Below are 18990 nucleotides of genomic sequence, written 5' to 3' on the forward strand. Positions count from 1 at the left end.
CAAGGACGCTGAGCCTTCACCTCTGATGCTTTGGACTTGTCGGAAGGGACCAGTCCCTGGAAAAGGACATCATAATTGGTTAACTGGAGGGGCAGCGGAAAAGAGGAAGACCCTCCACAAGACGGACTGACTGAAACAAGGGGCTCGAACAAGGACAGTTGTGAGGCTGGCACAGGGCCGAGTGGTAGTTCTCTCTGTTCTACAGAGGGTCGCCATGGCCCCTAACAGCAGCCACAGCAAAGAAGGTGGAAGAAGCGGGGCTGTAAGCTTGGCCCTAGACTGGAGGTGGATTTTGGCGGTGGGCTTATTTCTCTGACACGGGCCCTTGGGACCTTTGGGTGATACAGCAAATCAGCCTCAGGCCAGCGACTACCTGCCAGCTGGGCACAGGCTTGGGCTTTTCCACCCCCTGCGGGAGAGCGGCTCAAGTTGCCAGGCTTGAAGCACACCAGGATGAGTTTTCCAACCTCATCTCCAGAGCCCCCAAGCCCCAGGGGCTTCATCGCTTGCACAGAACCCCAGCCTCCATTTTCCCATTTCGCCAAACACCAGTATTCTTGGTCTCGAGACCCTCCCCAAGTCCCATCACAGAATTAGCGTCCCTTTTCTTGGAAGGCGCTTTGGAGAGCTGCATCCTTCCCTTCCAAGGCAGGGCATGAGGGGGCTTAGGAAACACCAGACGTGCCTCCTGCCACTGGCAGACTCCACCTCGGTGGGACACCTGCTTTAGAGGGGTCTCTGTGGGAGCACTGGCTTAGTGGCTGTAGTGGAAATACCACAAATGGGTGGTCTTAGAGAACGAAGCTTTGTTTTCTCACACGTCAAGAGGCTAGAAATGTGAATTCAGGGCAGCAGCTATGGGGCAGGCTCTCTCTCCGTGTCCTCTCTGGAGCTTCTCCAGCTGGGCGTTGCTCACTTTCTGGTCTAACCTCACACATGCGTGCTCCTCACTTCCCCAGTTTGAGCTTGATTCTCTGATATACTTTCTACCGCTATGGCCTCATTAGCATAACAGAGAAAATCCTATTCCCATACTCTGGTTTCTCTTCAGATTGCATAAATCTTTCGCCTTTTACTAAAATCCTATTCCCAGATGGGATTATATCCACGGGGGGTGGGGGTGGGGGGACACCATTCAATCTATAGCCAATCACCTGCACCCACGCCTGCGTCTCCTTCAAACAGTGGATGTTCCTTATGGAAAGGGCCCATAACTCAATGGACAGGTCCTGAACAGTATGCCCTAGGCTGGAAGGAGAGAGTGGTGAGCAGAATTGTCTCCTAAGAACTCCCTCCCTCAAATATCCCACTCCCCACACCACCTCCTCAGTTCATTCACTGTCACCTGAGTGAGTTCCAGTTCCACCCTCAATACCTCCTTCCCCTCCACCCCCGCAGATCTGATTTGGGAGAAGGACCGACACCTGCCCACCTACCAAACCCACTGCCATCACGTCGATTCTGACTCAAAGCAACCCTGCAGGACAGAACAGGAATGCCCTTGGAGTTCCCGAGACTTTAAATCTTTGAAGAAACAGAAAGCCTCATCTTTCCTCCACAGAACAGCTGGCAACTTCGAACTACAGACCTTGGGGCCAGCAGCTCAAAGTATAACCCACTTCGCTACGGGAGCTCCTTGACCGAGGAGCTTGGGCCTTAGCAAACCAGGTCTGGGCTCGAGGAAGTCAAGTGGATCCTTGGGCTAAGCAAAGAGCAAGAACTTAAGCTGAACGCTCTTGGGTGGAAGTAGGCAGAGGGGACATCAACCCAGAACAAGATTCCAGAGAGCCGTTCTGAGACATGGACATCTACAGACAAGGAACACTCAGGACAGAGACACCAAGCACAGGTGGCCGAGGACCAAGGATCCAAGATCTTGGCTCCAGACCCAGCCGAGTTGTCATCTCCATGGGTGGACCCCGAGGCCCAGAGCCACTGGCATCAGGAAGATGACCGAGCGAGAGATCACCAGCTGCACTCAGGACCAGAGCAGGACAACCTGAGGGTCTTTCCCAGCTCGTGGTGAGGAACGGCCTAGAGACCAGGACTGGATGGGTGGGTATTAATGAACGTATCCTCATGGCCTGGACTTCTTCCACGGTGGAGTCCCAGGTCCAGTGGAGTGGAAAGGAATCTCTGGCTTTTGATCTTCACGGTATCAGCAGTGCAAGGGTCGGCAGGGCGTGGGCTAGAGGGGAACAGATCTTCACAAAGCTGCACAGTGAGACCGTCTTGTAGATCCACTGTCCTCCTGACAGGGGGACCTGGGAAAGCACTTGGAGGAGAGGCTCACCAGAAGGAATGAGTAGGGAGCTGAGTGTGGCCAGAGCCAGGCCCAGCATGGACAGAAGGACCAGACACAGCTCACTGAATGTGACTTTATTGCCAGACGTCCCTCAAATAGCATGGCCCTGAAAGTATCCACCCTCTCTGGGGAGAGGAGAGTTAGCGAAAAGATGCCCGAAAGACACAAACACACACACACACACACACACACACACACACACACACACACACCCCTAAGGACGGCAGTCCCTGCCAAGCTGCTGAGGCCAGGCGTCCTCTTCCTCTTCAGTGGCTTTCTGTTGCCCTGAGGTTCTTTTCTTTGATACTTGGCATCGGAGCCCCACAGTCAGAGTGCCCAGGAGCAAGAGAAGGAGCAATACCTTGACCAGGACACAGAAGGAAGACGAGGCCTTCTCAGAGAGAGATCCAGGATCTGGGAGGGCAAAGAGAAGGAAAGAGAGAGTTCTCAAAGGGAAGGGTCAGGTGAAGATTGGGGGACAGGTGCCTATGCCCAACCCCATGGAGGGGCTCTCACATTCATGAGTTGGCGTCAGTCAATTGACGGCCATTGGCCAACGTCTCTGCCAATATGCATTCTTTGCACAGAATCTCAGTGCCTGAGGTCAGGGTAGCGATCTCAAGATGAGCAAGAGCAGAGACCGTTGGAGATTGGGGGGCAGAAGAAGGGAGGACCCTTCCCCAATCTGGGAGGCTTCTCTGGGGTGGGTTCCGGCTTTGATTCGCTCTCTTAGAGGCGTTGGGGAGGGAGACGGTGGCTCCTTCCCCCCAGAGAATGGCATTGAGGCATGTGTCTAGTCCCCTGTTACCTGCACAGAAAAGCCCAGCATGAAACAGACGGGAGCTGACATTGCTGGCGGGGTTGCTGGCCCTGCAGATGTAGGAGAGGGCACTGTCCCCAGGCCTCCAGGACATGTTGAGGACAGGGCCTTCTTGGACTATGTTAGTGCCACCTTCCCAGGAGTGCATCCAGCTGTAAGTCACATCCATGCCTGCATTTTCTACGGAACACGTCAGGGACATATGACAGAACTCGTGCCCTGAGATCTCTAAGTTCACAGTGACTCGGGGCTCCGACAGCCGACCTGCATGAGAGAGGAACACACAGGCACAAGAAAAATCCCCAATCAGGCATCGATTCTAAATGCCTCACCTCTGGAGTCCCGGTGCTCCTCCCTAAGAACCCTTTGGCCTACAATACATATGCCAAGACAAACAAAACACAGCCACCCCAAGACCAGGGTCCCCAGGGCAGCCACCAGAGTGGGTAGAGCTGCCTTTGGCAATCTCTCCCCTTTCTTCCCACCACTCTTTCTTTCACGGTTGTACCGCATCTTCCTCCAAATCCCATCCTGCCTCCAGAATCCTATCAAATAGTACCACCCTCCCCTAGGAGTATTTATATTGTAACCAGCATCTTTCCCAGATACAAGGTAGAACATCAGTCAGTGTGGCGGACACTGGGAAGAAATCTGTGCTCACACAGAGGGGAGATACTGCTTGTTGTTAGCCCTTGGGGTTGGCCCCGGGCTCGGGGCCACCTCATGAACAATGCGAGGACGGTTGTGATCCGTAAGGTTTTCATTGGCTGATTTTCAGAAGTAGATTGCCAGTCTTGTCTTCCTGCACTGGCTTAATCTGGAGACTCCACCCCTCGCTGTTCAGCATTATAGCAAGGAGATACTGACTAGTGCCCTCAAAGTCACAGTCATCTAGCAAATCCTGATGCACAGTGACCTTGTTAGACAGACTCGAACTGCCCCCTTGGGTCTCCAAGACTTTGAATAGCTACAAGAGTAGACAGCCTCATCTCTCTCAATGAGCGACTGGTGGCTTCAAACTGCTGACCTTTCAGTTAGCAGCTCAATGTGTAGCCCACTACAGCAACAGGGCTCCTTAACTAGTACCCTATTAGCCCTCAAATTCTACACAGGCAGGAAAGGCTCCAGAATTGAGGTTACGTTTATTGTCTGGAGGCAAAAACCACACTGGTGGAGAAACGAAATGATCAAAGACCTGGGAGGGCAAGTTCCTTCCCTGAGAGGACAGATCAGTAACCCGTGGGCGCCTGGAGGGTCAATGGATGGAATCTTGTCCCTCCCACAATTCGTTGCCAATTGTCATCTTGGTTGTTGCTCTAGCTCCGACACTGCTTTGGGAAGACTGGGGAGGGAAGAACAGACCCTTTCCTTATCCCAACTCCTCAAGCTGCAACCCGGAGTCATGAGAGTCCTCCTCCCCATGGCTTGGGAAGCTCACGAAAGACAGACAAAGCAGTGTTCTGGTTCCCAATGTCAACTCACGGTAGACGCGTAGCTTGTAACACTGTCGGGTCACATGGGGCGTCCTCAGGCTGACTTGGGCTTCATAAGGCCCCGCATCCTCCCAGCTCAAGTTGCTGATCTTCAGGGAGGAGCTGGGGTCCAGGGAACTCACTCGGCCCTGGTAGCGAGGGTTGACCACGGTGAGGGTAGCCGGCTTTCCCTGTCTCCCTGCCACCACAGGTGCAAGGGGTGTGCCAGAGGACCAGACAATGCTCTCAACCTCTTCATGGACTGGTGTTTCCAGGAGGAGACGGATGGACTCCTGAAGGACGGCCACCACTTCCTGGGGAGCCGCATCATCTCTGGCACACCCATCGTCAAAATCCCCATCTCCAGAGCCCCCGTCTCCAGACTCCCCTTTGACTGAAGACATGAAAACAAGAGAGATGGCCACCGCTCAGCAGGTGTCCGGGTTGCTGTGCCTGGCCAGAGGGCCTGTGGTTTCAAGGGAGGAGAAGGTGGTTCTATTGCTTCCTCTGGCCCTGTGCTGGTCTTTCTTGGCTTTAGCTTTCAGCTGTACTGAAATAAAGCCCCTACCGAAGGTCATCCTCCATCTGTGTTCTCACCTCCTAACATGGATCCTCTCCTTCAGCCAGCTGGGGCCCGCTCCCCTTTCATGGCCCCAGGCTCTCTCTGCTCTTGGCCCTGCCCTGAAGCTACATCCTACTCCTCGTCATCTAGAAGAGTAGATGCAGTTAACTCCAAAGGAGCACCTCGGCTGGAGCAGGGCTCCGAAGAACAGGAGGGGAGAAGGGCCAGGAGAAATATGCACGCAGGCCTAAGCAGTCTTACTCACCTTTCGGGAGCAGTAAGAGAAGGACCAGCCAAGGAAGGGCCCCCCTGTCAGCAGCCTGTGCCCAGGTGTGATTTGTCATCCCTAGTGCTGTCACTAAGAAGACAGCTCTCAGGAGGCTCCCCAGACTCCGAGTGACTAACAGTCCAGAGGAAGAGGAAATCATCCCCATGGGAGGCACCAGCCCTCTCACTTCCTCCATCCTCACTAAGCCCCTCCTCTATCATGAAGTGAGTCCTCTCTCTGGAGCCGGATTCCGTTTCCTAAAGAGTCTCATGGTTCAAACGCACTGGAGGCACCTTGGAAGAAAGGTGTGGCGATCCCAATTGACTTCTGAAATGAATCAACCATCGAAAACTCAACCGGGCATGGTTCTATTCTGATAGAGAGGGGGTCGCCATGCACCAGAATGGACTCAGCCATCATCACCGGGTTTATGTCACCCAGTTCCAAGCCGTTTCCTAAATGCCACCTTCCTAGATGCCCAACTCTGTGCACCTTCAGGCTCCCACCCCACCACCCACCCCCAACTCTTAGGACACTTCCCATATAGACTTGCCATGTGGCTCTCAGTGTACTTGACCTTCACTGTCTTTGACCCCCGTGACCATTCGATCCTACGAACATCTTCTCTCCCCAGAGAGGCCCCATCTTTGTCTCCTCTGTATGGCCCACTCTTGTTGGTCCCCATTGGACACACGTGAGAGCTCAATCGATATTTTCGGAATGCATGGATGAATGAAGACTTTCTATTTAAAGCTAGTTATGTTCTGACTTGGGAGACTATTCAGAGGAGGGAAAAATTTATGACTTTCTTTTTTTAAAAAGGCAGTTTGGGCCAGAGAGCTGATCTAGGCGGTTTCTGTCCCGGAAAGCTAGTCTGAAGACTCTGTTGAAACCTGATCAGCATCACAGCCACACACAAGCCTGACAACGATGTCAGGGCTGTGCATGAGGTGCACAGACGGGCTATTGAACCGGGAAGGCACGAGCGCTACCAGCACTGCCCCCAGTGGGCACCTCGTTTACTTGACTTCCTTCCTTTCCTGCCCCAGTCATATCTCTTGGTTTTACTTGGTCCACCCAAGCTTTTGTCTAAAGGTCTGTGTTGGGTGGGTGCTAAACTAAGACACAATTATGTGAGATCAAGTCATTGAGTCAATACAACTGCGCTTTCCCCTCTCTTCTGCCTGGGCCATTTGAGAACAATCAGTCCATGAGACCTTGACTTCTCCCACCACCATTCTTCTGATAGCACTGCCTTGGGAAAGGGAGTGGAGTGAAAAGCTGGTCTTGCTCGAGGGAGATAATGGGGGATCGTGGAGAACAGAGCCCCTCCTCAAACTTGCCCCTTGGGTTCTCTTTGGATCCAGGGAGAAGAGGATCCGCCCAGCAGAACCAGACTCCCAGAGGAGCCATTAACCAGTCCACCCAGATAAATCGCCTCTCTCCTGAGGCGAATCAGGTTGAGACCTACACCTGTCTTCTCCTCTGTGTCTCCCCGGGCACTTGATCGATGGCTTCCTTTCCTTTGCTTCTTTCCAGTCTTAAGTGCCAGGGTTAAAAGAGTGATTATGGCATTGAACCATGAAGGTGGCTGACGAGACCTGTAACGGCAGGCTGTCGAAGTGCCCCCAGAGGGGTCGTTATGCAACAGAGCGACAGAGGAAGAAGGAGTGTCCCTCGCCAAGGGACCAGCCTGTGCAAGGTCCCTGAGGTGGGAGCCAGCCAGCACACTGCCACCCGGGCAAAACCCCCCCACCCCCACCCCCATCGCTGGGCAGAGAGAGTGAGGAGATGCAGAGCGATGTGAGACTGGAAAGGTGGGCTGGAGATGGCTACCAGGGTCTTCTGGCATGTTCCAGAGTGTGTAAGAGTACATAAGTACATAAAAGAATGAGTTATGGTCTTTCAGCAAGCATCCCTTTGTGGAGTAACTGGACGATGCACACAGAGATCACTGTTTAGTCGTACTTACCAGAGGGCTGCAGGGAAGCAGAAAGAGGGAATCATTGTTTCGAAACCCAGAGATGGAGAGGGGTCCTGGGGGCAGTGGGTGATGTATTGGGCTACTAACCATGGAGTCATTACTTCAACCCACAGGCAAATCGTGGGGCACAGTTGTGGCTTTCTATTCCCAGAATAGGCTCTGTGGCAGTGCACTTCGCTGAGAGGTCACTGAGTTCCTGGTTTGAGTGATGGGGAATTTAGCAGTAGTGGCACAGTGGTTACTTACGCGTTGGGCTGCGATCCCCGAGATCAGCAGTTAGAAACCACCAGCTGTGGGAGAAAGACAGCTTTCTACACCCGTAAACAGTCACAGTCTGGGAAACTCACAAAGGCAGTTCTACCCCGTCCTACAGGGTCGCTATGATTCAGCCCCGGCCCGTTGGCAGTGTGTTTTAAGACTGGTGCCACTGACGACGGTGGCATGATGTCACAGATGGAACTGATGTCACAGAATCATACGTGTGAGACACATTGGGATGGTGAATGCTGTGCGATATCTGTTTACCACAAAGAAGCATAGCTTTGATGGGAATCAGCATCGAAGATGGGAGGTAGACGGAGCATAAGGCAGACGAAAAGGTGTGTCAGTGTGGCAGCCCACCCTCCCGCCGCCGCCTTTTTCAAGGCAAGAGAAATTGATTTGAGCATATTTAAATAAGGAGAAGGGATGGATGGATGGATTGTGATAAGAGTTGTATGAGCCCCTATAAAATGATTTGAAATAAATAATGAGAAGGAGTCCGTAGGGAGAGAAGTTGCATATACAGGGGGAAGGAAATGATGGGCAGGTCAAGTTCCCCAAGAAGATGGGAGGAGTTGGGATGCAGACAGAGGAAGAAGATCTGGCCTTAGATTGCAGGAGGCCCACTATCATAAGCTTAGCAGGAGAAAAGATGGGTAGGGACGCAGGTGGATTTATATATGGTAGGAAGTTGAGGGGAGTCCTGTCTGATGGCTTCAATTTTCCCCATAAAACAGAGGCAGCATTATCTGCAGAAGCTGTGGGTGGGAAGGAGTGTTTGTGTCAGAGCAGGCATGTCAGGAGTATGATGGAAAATCGAAACAGATGACGTAGCTGTGTCCCCAAGTTGCTTGAGGCAACCCAGTTTTTCCTACCCGCCCCCCTTTAGCCTCATATGGCAATGGGGTTTATTAATTATGCTAATGGGACTCCATCAGTGTATATATACACACATGGATAGTTTTATAGGCATATCATACAATTTAAAGGTTCAATCACATTAAGAAGAGTTTTGCCATCATTACCACAATCAATTTCAGAACACTTTCTTCTTTCTCGTACTCACTGTTGTTAGCTCCTCCCTATTTCCTCCCCAACCTCCCCTGTTGAGATAGCTGAAGTTCATTGTGCCAACCTGGCCGATAAACATACGTGGGGTTAATTGAAGGGCAGAGAAATAAATGGCTCAGTGAGCCTCGCCTTTCTAGTTCTCAGGTCTTTTGCTTTCTGATGGTCGGACCAGAGGGCAGCTGCCTTGGCCAGTTCCCTGATTCAGCTTGCAAGGCTCACTTCCTGCAAGACATCCCTGAGGAGAAGCAACATGGACCTACCCCGATCGATGCAGCCCTGGGTGCTGGAGCAGCCATGTGGAGACCCCTACCAGTGCTGAGGTGCTTACACATTCACTGATTCAGCTTTCCTCCTGCAGTCGGCATCATTGGGTCTGTTTTGTGAGATAGAGGAGGACTTGTGGATTGGTGTTGGACATATGGGCTAATGTTGGACTTGTGGGCTTGGGCAGCACTGGGTTGGGATGGTTTTTTTTGAGGTTTTCTTGTTTTCTTACCCTGTATAAAACTTGCTCTTATACATATGAGTTTCTGTGGATTTGTTTCTCTAATGAACCCAGACTAACACACCTGTTGTGCCCTGAAGTAATTATTAATCCAGTTACTCTATCTACAGATTTACAATCACAACAAACACAACAAACAAAAAAACAACAACAATGACAAAACAAAACAGAAAAACCTCAATAGAAAAGAAATCAGAAAATATTGAAAAGTGAAACAACTTAGAAATGAGTCAAAAAGGAGATCAAATAAGGTGTTATCTTTTAACTTAACTACACTTGCCATAATCGACTTTACAATGCTCTCTGTCTGGTAGCAAGGCTACTCACATCCCTGGTCTATGGACAGAGGGGATTCTTCTGTGGAGGCTTAATCCGTGTGGGAACCTGCGAATGGATTTTGGGCTTCCACTGTCATCTGTCGCCTTCTGCAAAGTAAGTGTTCAGAATTTAAGTTCTGATACCTTTCCCTCTTCTGGACTTGGAATTTTTTATTTATAATCCTTGGATCACACAGGCGGGTGTGCCTCTTCCAGGTGGACTTAGCTGATGCCTGATTTCAATGACTGCTTGTTTTAAGACAAACCTTTAAGACCCCAGATGCTATGCTTTCTGATAACCTGACACCATCCGATTTCTTCACGTGTTGGTATAGCACCCATATCTTCATTGATCTCTTCAGGAGGACAAATATCAAGTAGGTCCCGGCCCTTTTTTGCTCTCGGAAGTGCTCTGGTCTGGAGGACAGTTTATGTACTTGCCCTAGAAGAGGAACAGAATCAGATAAAAGGGATCTTGAGGAAATGGCTAAGCTTAAGAATGAAAAGCTACCTTTAATTTTTCTTGTCCACAGATTGCCTTGAGAATCCGGAAAGAGGCAGAGGGCCCACAGTAGGCGAGCACCGAGCTTGGCACATAGTAAGGGCTCAATGAATACAAGTTGTGGTTCTCATTGAAAGTTGGTTAAGTGTGAAAAATGCATTGGGCAGACTTAGGACCCCCGCCTAATTGGCAAGGGTCTGTGGCTGTTGAAGAGAAGACACAGGAAGTCCCTAACAGCAGACACAGCATGGGAAGAGGTGTGTTTGAGAAGGTTCGCTGGCAGCACCAATCCGCCTATGGCCTAATGAGACAGAAGGCATTTGACCAGGGTGCACAGTTGGCACAGACTCTGTGCCAACTCAGAGCTTCCCGTGCCAGCAGTCCATCCACCAGATGACCCCCTTTATGCTGAAGCACGCTAGGAGGACCCCCTTGAGCCACCCTTCCTGAACAGCATGTTCCTGACTTATCAGGCACCACCTGCCCCAGAGTGGTTCACATACACACAGACAGCTCTCTCTCTCAGTGTTGTGATAGATGCATAGGTAGCATGTATGTAGTCCAGGGATTCTAAATATAATCGCCATGTTGCTCAGCCACCTCCATTCACCCTCCCTGCCCCCTTTTTAAACCAACTTTAACAGAAGCTCAGTGTCCTCTCTGCATTGCGTCTTCTTTTCTCCCTCCCCTCAACGTATCTCGGTAGTTCAGTTTGTCCGCCCCTCCTTCCTGAAGGCCGCGCACTAACTGTGGGCCCCTCTGGGCTGTCTGCCTGGTTCCCATGTGTCCACACAGCACCTGCATCAGCCTCACCCATTCAGGCCTGCTCCAGTTCAGGGACGAGCCCATTGCCCTCGAGTCAATCCCAATTCACAATGACTGCGCAGGACAGAGTCGAACTGCCTTGTCACCTTCCCAAGGCTCTCAGTCTTTATGGAAGACAGGGGCCACTTCTTTAGCCTGGGAATCACCTGGTGGGTGGGTTCGAACCACCTTTTTGGTTAGCAGCCAAGTACTTTAGCCGTGTTCGCAATATTGCTCGGCCACTCAGCATTCATCACTACATCTTGGGGTCTCCAGACCCACTGGATCAGGGAGCGAGAGGCTGCGGACGCCCCACTATGGAGTCCTGAGCCCTCCACTGTCCACTGAAGTGGGAGGGCCACGGTGCGTGGCCTGCTCGCCCTCGAAGCAGAGAGGAAGTTCCCCAGCTGAGCTCGCTTCTGCCTACAATCACAGAAGTTCTCTTTTCCCTGAGAAACAATGCCCTCTGCTTCCTTCTTGGGCCTGACTTCTAGAGTGAGAGAGGGGCTCCTGGGGTGGCATCTGCTCTCCTGGGAGTCTGCCTGTTCTGGAGGGGGTCATGCGGACTGCCACAGGGCCACAGGGCCGAGGCTCGGCAGCACCCGCAGAGAGGGCCTGCTTCCCTCTTCTCCCGGATGGAGGGGCCGCAGCAGGACTTGTTTGAAAAGGGGCAACCGTTGCTCAAAGAAGGAACGTTTGGAAACGGTGGTCTTGTCCAACCCCTTACTTGACGGAACTACACGCACAAACCCGAACCCGAACCCAGAACCCAAACCCGCTGACAAAGGGACTTCCCCAAGGCCACCTAGTGCCATGTCAAGGAAGGTGGGGGTCAGAAGTCAGGCCCCCCGGGTGTCTCACTGACAGCGCTTTACTCCTTTGGCTCCTCTGACACCAGTGATCACAGGGCGCCTGGACAGCCCTCAGGAACGGCTATTATCGTCCCTGTGTTACGTACATTTGCATTCATTCGCTGTGACTGACGCATGTTTGCCCAAACAGGACTGGCTGGGAGAGCCCCCGAGACAGGTCTCCCTGCCCTGGCTGGCATTTTCCTTTCCGGACTCAGCACCGTCCACGCTCACCTCTGCCCGGTCCAGTTTGAAAGCCCAACTCCTTGGAGTCCCAGGCAGAGTGGAACCCACCTGAGACTGGTTCATCAGAGCCGCCAGCCGCATCCGACCAGGGCATTGGGTACCTCTGTTCTTACTAGTTTTTACTTTTTCATTCAAACATCATTTTATTGGGGGCTCTCACAGCTCCTATAACAATCCATGCATCCATTGTATCCAGCATATTTGTACATAAATTGCCATCATTATTTTCTAAACATTTACTTTCTATTGCAGCCCTTGGTATCAGCTCCTCCCTGCACCCCCCTTGTGGCCCCTTGATAAATTATAAATTATTATTATTATTTTCATATCTTATACCAACTGCTATCTCCCTTCCCCTACGGTTTCTGCTGTTCATCCCCCTGGGGGCTGGGGGTGTAGTTATGTGTCAATCATTGTGATCGTTTCCCCTTCTTCCCCTCCTCTTCCTACCTTCCCCCTACCCTCCTGGTATCACTACTCCCATTTCTGTTCCTGGATCCGTGTGTCGTGAGCTCTTCTCTCTTCTCTGTACCTGTGCACATCCTCCGGTTTAGCCCGCAGTGCAAGGCAGGACTGGGGTCATGATAGTGGGGGGTGAAGAAGCCTCAAGGAACCAGAGGAACATTGTGTGATTCATCGGCACTATACTGCGTGTGCACTGGTTGACTCATCCCTTCCTGTGACCGTTCTATGAGGGGATGTCCCATTGTCTACAGATGGATTTGGGGTCTCTGCTCTGATCCCCCTTGTTCTCAAAAATATGGTTTTTTATTTGTTTGTTTGTTCTGGGTCTTTGATGCCTGTTACCCGATCCTGTCGACACCTCATGATCCCACAGGCTGGTGTTCTTCTTCTACGTGGGCTTGTTGCTTCTCTGCTGGAGGGTACATCTGCCCTATAAGACCTCTTTAAAGTGCTGGAAAGCAAGGGTGTTACTTCGAGGACTAAGATGCACCTGCCCCCAGCCCTGGTATGTCCCATGGCCTCATACGCCTGAGAGCGTTGGACGCTGAATAAGGAAGACGAAGAAGCATCGGTGGTGCTGGGAAAGAAGGCCGAGAGTTCCATGGACTGCCAAAAGACCAAGCAAATCCGCCTCGGAAAAAGTACAGCCAGAATGCTCCTTAGTGGCAAGTGTGGCAAGACAACACGAAAGCTGTTTGCCACTGTGGTGACTCAACCCACGGCGACCCCAGGAAGGTGGAACTGTGCTCCCCTGGGCTGTCTGTGGATGATCTATCGGAAGCAGATCCCCATGTCTGTGGATAGACTTAATCCTCCATCCTTTGGGTTGGCAGCCAAAGTTCTGGGCCCCTAGAATTCCAGGTCTTTCATGTCAATCCAACTTCCATGCCCGAGAATGACGTAAGGTTTACAGATTGGACCTCTATAAAAAGACTTCTTGTTAGAAGAAGAAGGTGGGGGAGGGGGGACGCTTCCCTTAAAAATAAAATAACTCTATCCCACCCTGTTTAACGTGATTATCACTCATTTTACAGCCTTAAAAATAGAAGAGTACCATGTGTTCCCACGAGCATAGTGGCCCCTTCTAGGAGAAGTTCACAGGGGGAAGTGACCCTCCGCTGAGAACCACTAACCCTGGCCAGACTCCAGCCGCACCACACAGGGACCAGGCAGGCATGCCCTATGGCCAGGTGTGGCTGCAGCCGCCAGAAGCTGTGTGGAAGGATGCTGTTAACTAACCGTTCCCTGCAGGGCCACTGGAATGCTGTCACTGAAGATGCTGCTCACAAGCATCACAGTGTCCTTTTCAGAACCAGAAGCAACTGGGCCCTTGTCCCACTCCATCCTGGTCCGTCCCTGCCCTCTCACCGACTTGCCACAAAGCAGGGAGCCTTCCCATGGCCACAGAGAGAACACGGAAGCTTGCCATTTGGATCCTGAGCTTGTTCCTAGATTTTCTCCCCTGATTTCCTGGCACTTCCTTTTTCTGATTGATTGGTGTTTCATCTCACCACATTGTGTGCATTTTCTAAGATTGTTAAAGCTGCTTTTAGAATAAGGTAAGGAGAAGGAAAGAAAGAAGGAAGGAAGGGATGAAGCAACCAGACTAACTTAGTGCAATGGCACTGCTGGGAAGCAGGCCGCTGGGCGAGAAATGAAGAATAAGGAGCATGTGGCACAGCCAGGGGATGCTGGGTGGGTGTGGTAGTTATACCATTTCATGTCAACTTGTTAGCTATGTTATAGGGGTGGTGTCTAGCCTGTCAATCAGGTCTTAGCCAATCATGCCTCTTTGTGGGCGTGGCCTTCTCCTGAGGATTCTGGGAACGCCTGTCTTCCTCCCTAGAGGCAGACACACACTCTCTCTGCTTCGTCTTCCTGCTGACAAGACACATGCAGCAAGCGGATGGAGCCAGAGCCCTGGAGCTGGAGGAGCCATGTGAAGACCCACGCCAGTGCTGAGATGCTTCCACCGCCACTGGATCCACAAGACTTCCCACCCCCTGGCCTGTGATCTTCCATTGCATGTGCTGCACAAGTCTGAAGAGAAATTTAACTGATATCAGACATATGGGCTAATTTCGGATTTGTGAACTTGATCTGGACTTGGCTAGGATGTTTTCTAAATACACAATTACTCTTGGATATCAAAACTCTCGCTTACACATATGAGTGTCTCTGGATTTGTTTCTCTAGTCGACCCAGAGTAACACGGCATGTGAGGCACCAAAATACTGCATTGTCTGAGTGAGGGCAGGAGAATTCTCACAGGGCCCTCAACCACAGAGGGCACAGCAAGGCAGGGGGAGACAGAGGCTGACTCCCTGAGACCATTCTGTCTGCGCCCCACTATCAGGTGAGGAGGTTATAACGGGCACGTGTGGAGAAGAGGGTGGGAGCCCTGGCAGAACTGTTGGGTAGGACACCGAGTCAGGCCGATAGTTGGCACTCAGGCTCCAGAGTCTCGAGTCCTGATCAGAGATCTCTGGGCCGTGATGGAGCAGAGGGGCTGCTAGTTCCCTGGCCCTCCAAGGGGCCCTGAGGAAGAAGAGCCTGTGGTTCGACAAAGACCTTCCATCTGTGAGATCTTGGAGCCCCCCTGCAGAGACACCCTGAACTGTGTCCGTGGTGGGCTCGTAGCAAAGCAGACTGGTAGTGACACAGCGATCAGACAAGGAAGCCAGCTCTGAGAAGCAGCCATGAGGACCCAAGAGGGGGACAGACCAGACAGATTCCAGATCCGTCTGCTTCTCCCGTGTTTATCCCTGTGTGCCACCCCCTCCCCCACTTCTCGCTCTCACACACACACCCTATAATCTTTCTGCAGGAGAGAAATTGTCTCTGACTGTCTCAAACCCAAATCTAGATCGCTCAGATTTAATAACATCTCAGGAAACTGGTTCTCAAGGAAGATCAACAATTTCTGCTGGGAGTCCCGGGGTGGGATCACCGGTTAATGCTCTTGGTTGTTAACTTAAACGTTGTAGGTTTGTGTCTTCCCAGCGGTACCTGGGAGAAAGTGCTGGCAATAGGTGCCTGCCTTTGAAAAGGCTCTGGAGCCCAGGTCTCTGACACACGTGGCCACTGTTGTGTCTTCCTGAGTCTCAGATCCCTGGCCCTGGACACAGCTCCCTCCACCAGGATCCCCAGACGATGCGTCCAGCTAGTGAGCAGGGCCAAGAGGAGCGAGACCAGACTTGGCCAGCTTGCTGGGGCTCAGAACCTGCAGGAGGGGAGGGGGGAGGGGGCGGGGACACAGCATCCAACCGCGTCCAGGGGGAGCTCCCAGGCCTGACTCGTGGCTCTAAAGATGCTGTCCTCAGTCATGGTCATTCTGGTGGCCTCCCTGAAGTATTGGAGAGGAGTAAAGCAGAGGGCGGAGCGTGGTAACCCCGGATCTCCCATTGAGGTAAAACCAGTAAAGAATGGGAAGGGAGCCCCCCTAGTCTCGGAGAGCAGGGTGGGTGGCTCCAGGTCAGAGGCCGACCAGGAGACAGGAACACAGGCACTGGTGACACGTGCAGGTAAGGAGGACCACGGGGACCCCCAGGATCCTGGCTTGGGGATGCAGCTCTCTCCTGGCCCAGGGCTCTCTCCCTCTCTGAGGGGTCCCATCGCCTGATGCCCAAACCCTGAGACCCTCCCTCCTTCCCCTGCTTCCCCAACCTACAGCTAGGGGCTCTGTTTCTAGACCTGGCCACCCTCCGTGGCTGTCTCGCAACAGTTCAGCCCCGACTCTCCCTCCTTGGCTCCAGGAGTCCAGAGTTCCGGTATGGGTATGTGTGCGCACACGCACGCACACTCAAAGGGCCCACCTGCAAGACCCAGCCATTCTATGGAAAGAGAAGGGCTGGGAGGCTGCCCTCTGGGAGTGCAGCTTTGCCTGACATGTCAGGGTCACTGGGCCCCCCACAGGGTACTCAGAAGAGGGGACGCCTCATGTGGAAAGAGCTCTGCAGAGACGCAGCCTAGGCTGCCTCGAGGAGACCCTGGATAACAAATTCCCTGGAGGTTGCACCACATCCCGGGGATGCTTCACACCCCAGGACCTGTCCTCTTGTCCTGACCAAGCAGCTCAGAATCGTCATCCCCACTCCCTGAACTCGAGTCCCTCTGGACCCTAGAGAGGCTGAGAGACACCAGGGACCCCCCAAAGTCATCTTGTCTGGAAAGCAAGAAGTGGCCCACAGTCTCAATGGGGTCAGTGGCAGGGCTGGACCAGAGCTCTGCCCACCAGGGCGTGTCCCCTTCTCTTCTGTGCTCTGCACACGCCCCGCAGACATAGTTGAAGTACGCCTCTGGCGCCGCGACTTCACAGCCTGAGAGAGGGGTCCTGCCCAGATTGCTGCTGACCTTCAGAGACCCCGCACCCAGCTGCTGTCTCACCTTGAACAGGAGCCAGGGTCGTCGTCGCTTGTGGGGGGAAGTCAGATCCTTGCTGCCACATTGCTGTCTCATCCCACTTTAATATAATGCTTATATATCTCAACCGTACAATTGTGCATTACTGAACCCAGAAGTAGTATTACTGAATCCGAGTAGTAGCAATAGGAGTATTAGCGGTGGGGGCTGGCCCCCCACCTCTCCCTCAGCGTCTTTATTTTTTAATTTAATACTACAGTCGCTGAACTGTCTCTGCCTGGGATACCTGTCGGGAGATGGATGTCATCTGCTCCGTGCAGCTCCACTGGCCCCCACTTTTCACTGCTGCTCTTCCCAGGGACAGGGGCTGGTTTTCCTGAGGAGTGGAGCAGTTCTCCGTTGCTGCAGACCTTCCCCGGGGACAGTGCTGCACGGTTCCCACCCTGACTGCGCAGTCAGGTTGTCTCTTTCAAATGCTGGTTATGGCAGGGCTCAGAGCAGCAGCCTGGGGAGTGAGACCCAGAGATGGGGGGGACCCTGTTTCTACAGGGTCCAACAGTTCTCTCTCCTTGCAGCTCTTTGTCTCCCAGCCAATGGCTCCCCACTGGGGATGGAGGGCTCCTGGGTGGGACCCGCACAGGTGTTACTGTCCCCGGTTCATCATGCCAGCCCACAGTTGGCTCTCTCCTTTCCTTTCCCCTGGTACAGATGGATCCGTGCCCTGATAAGATGCGCCTCCTAAGGGCATGCCGACTTCCTGCCCCTTGTATTTGTGGATGCCATCTTGAGAGGAGATAGAAGAATTTTGGGTATTAGGTGAGTAGGATCAGACCAGTGCAGGGTGGGTCCTAAGCCTAATTACTTCTGAGTTATGAAAAGACCAGAAGATTCCAGAGATACACACCGGGGGCAGTCAGACACCCACGAGCACCAAGAAATGCCAAGGATTACTGGCAAACACCAGAAAGCAGAGAGGCCCCAAGAAAGAATCAATACAGCTCAGGTGCTGGTTTGGATGTTGAACTTGTGGGGCTGTGGGAAAATCAAAGTCTGTTCTTTCAAGCCACACGGTTGCGGTGTCCCTGTTCTGGCGGCACTGGATGCTGAAAAAACTCCCGCCCTTGCCAGTCTTCTCCCCTTCCTCCCTTCCCTCTCCCCCTCGCGTCCTCTCCTCCCCTGAAATGGAAGGGGAGAGGACCATTACAGTCTCATATATTTAACTTACTTATGCTTGTAGAGCTATAGTATGTTAAAACCTGTCCATCTTAAAAATGAGGTGCCTGTGGCCTGCCAGCTGGAGGCACCTACCAATTTAGGGTCTAAAAATGTCTTTGTTGGAGGAGGCCTGGTGCCATGGTGGTTACTTGTTGGGCTGAAAGGTCAGCAGTTTGAAACCACTCGTCACTCTGCAGGAGACAGCAGGGCTTTCTACTCCCATAAACAGTGACCGTCTTGTAAACCCACAGGGCAGTTCCTCCCTGTCCTTTGGGTCGCTCTGAGTCTGAACGGACGCCACGGCCGCAGAGCGTGAGTGAGACATGCCTTCGTTTTTTGAGCGCTGTTGGAACGGAAGCATCGCACATGGTCGGCTTCACCAAACCGAAATGTGTTTGCTCACGGGGAGGAGGCTACAAGGCCAAGCACAGGGTGCCAGCTCTAGGGGCCAGCTTCTCCCTCAGGTGGCTTTGCAGGAAGGTGCATATTGATCCTCTCTTTTTCTCTTAAAGGACATGGATTTAAGACATACCCTACATGAATACTAGATCTTTAGCATGACAAAGAAAATCATTCCTAAACAGTATTACCACCAGCACAGAGAGGGGTTAATTAAGATTTGCAACACAAACGAGGGGATTCCAAAAGTTCCTGGGAAATGGAACGAAAAGATCGTGGGTTGAGGTATTTCTCTGTTTCACTTTGTCCTTCTTGTTAGTTTTGTTGGTTTCTTGAACGGCACAAGACTGTCGCGGGAGCTTATTACGGAGACGGTTTGAGAAAATTGAAAGCTGCGTTGTGGAGAACAAGGCTGGGAAAGTGCCAGAGAAGGCTTTTTGTCCTCCCATGATCATGCACCTGCTCATTCGTCAAGGGTAAGAAAGGCTGTTCCAGGAGAATTTTGTTGGGAAACATGCCCCATCCACTTTATAGCCCTTAAGATCTCTCCTTGTTCCAACTCAAAGCTCTTTGAAAAGAAC

General features: G+C 52.3%; 1 protein-coding gene across 1 annotated transcript; it reads right to left on the reverse strand.

Annotated features, from left to right (window-relative positions):
* Window positions 1-2519: 2519 nt before the first annotated feature.
* SLAMF9 (SLAM family member 9) lies at window positions 2520-4924 on the reverse strand (the record flags this gene model as incomplete). Its single annotated transcript, XM_004718040.3, is given in 4 exon segments — window positions 2520-2719; window positions 3114-3389; window positions 4608-4914; window positions 4916-4924. Coding segments are annotated over 4 exon segments (792 nt in total), but the record flags the coding sequence as incomplete, so codon positions are not given.
* Window positions 4925-18990: the final 14066 nt, after the last annotated feature.

This window comes from Echinops telfairi, unplaced genomic scaffold (assembly GCF_000313985.2).
Source record: "Echinops telfairi isolate 266 unplaced genomic scaffold, ASM31398v2 ScPeMD7_7425;HRSCAF=8463, whole genome shotgun sequence".
In the NCBI taxonomy this organism is placed as follows: Eukaryota; Metazoa; Chordata; class Mammalia; order Afrosoricida; family Tenrecidae; genus Echinops; species Echinops telfairi.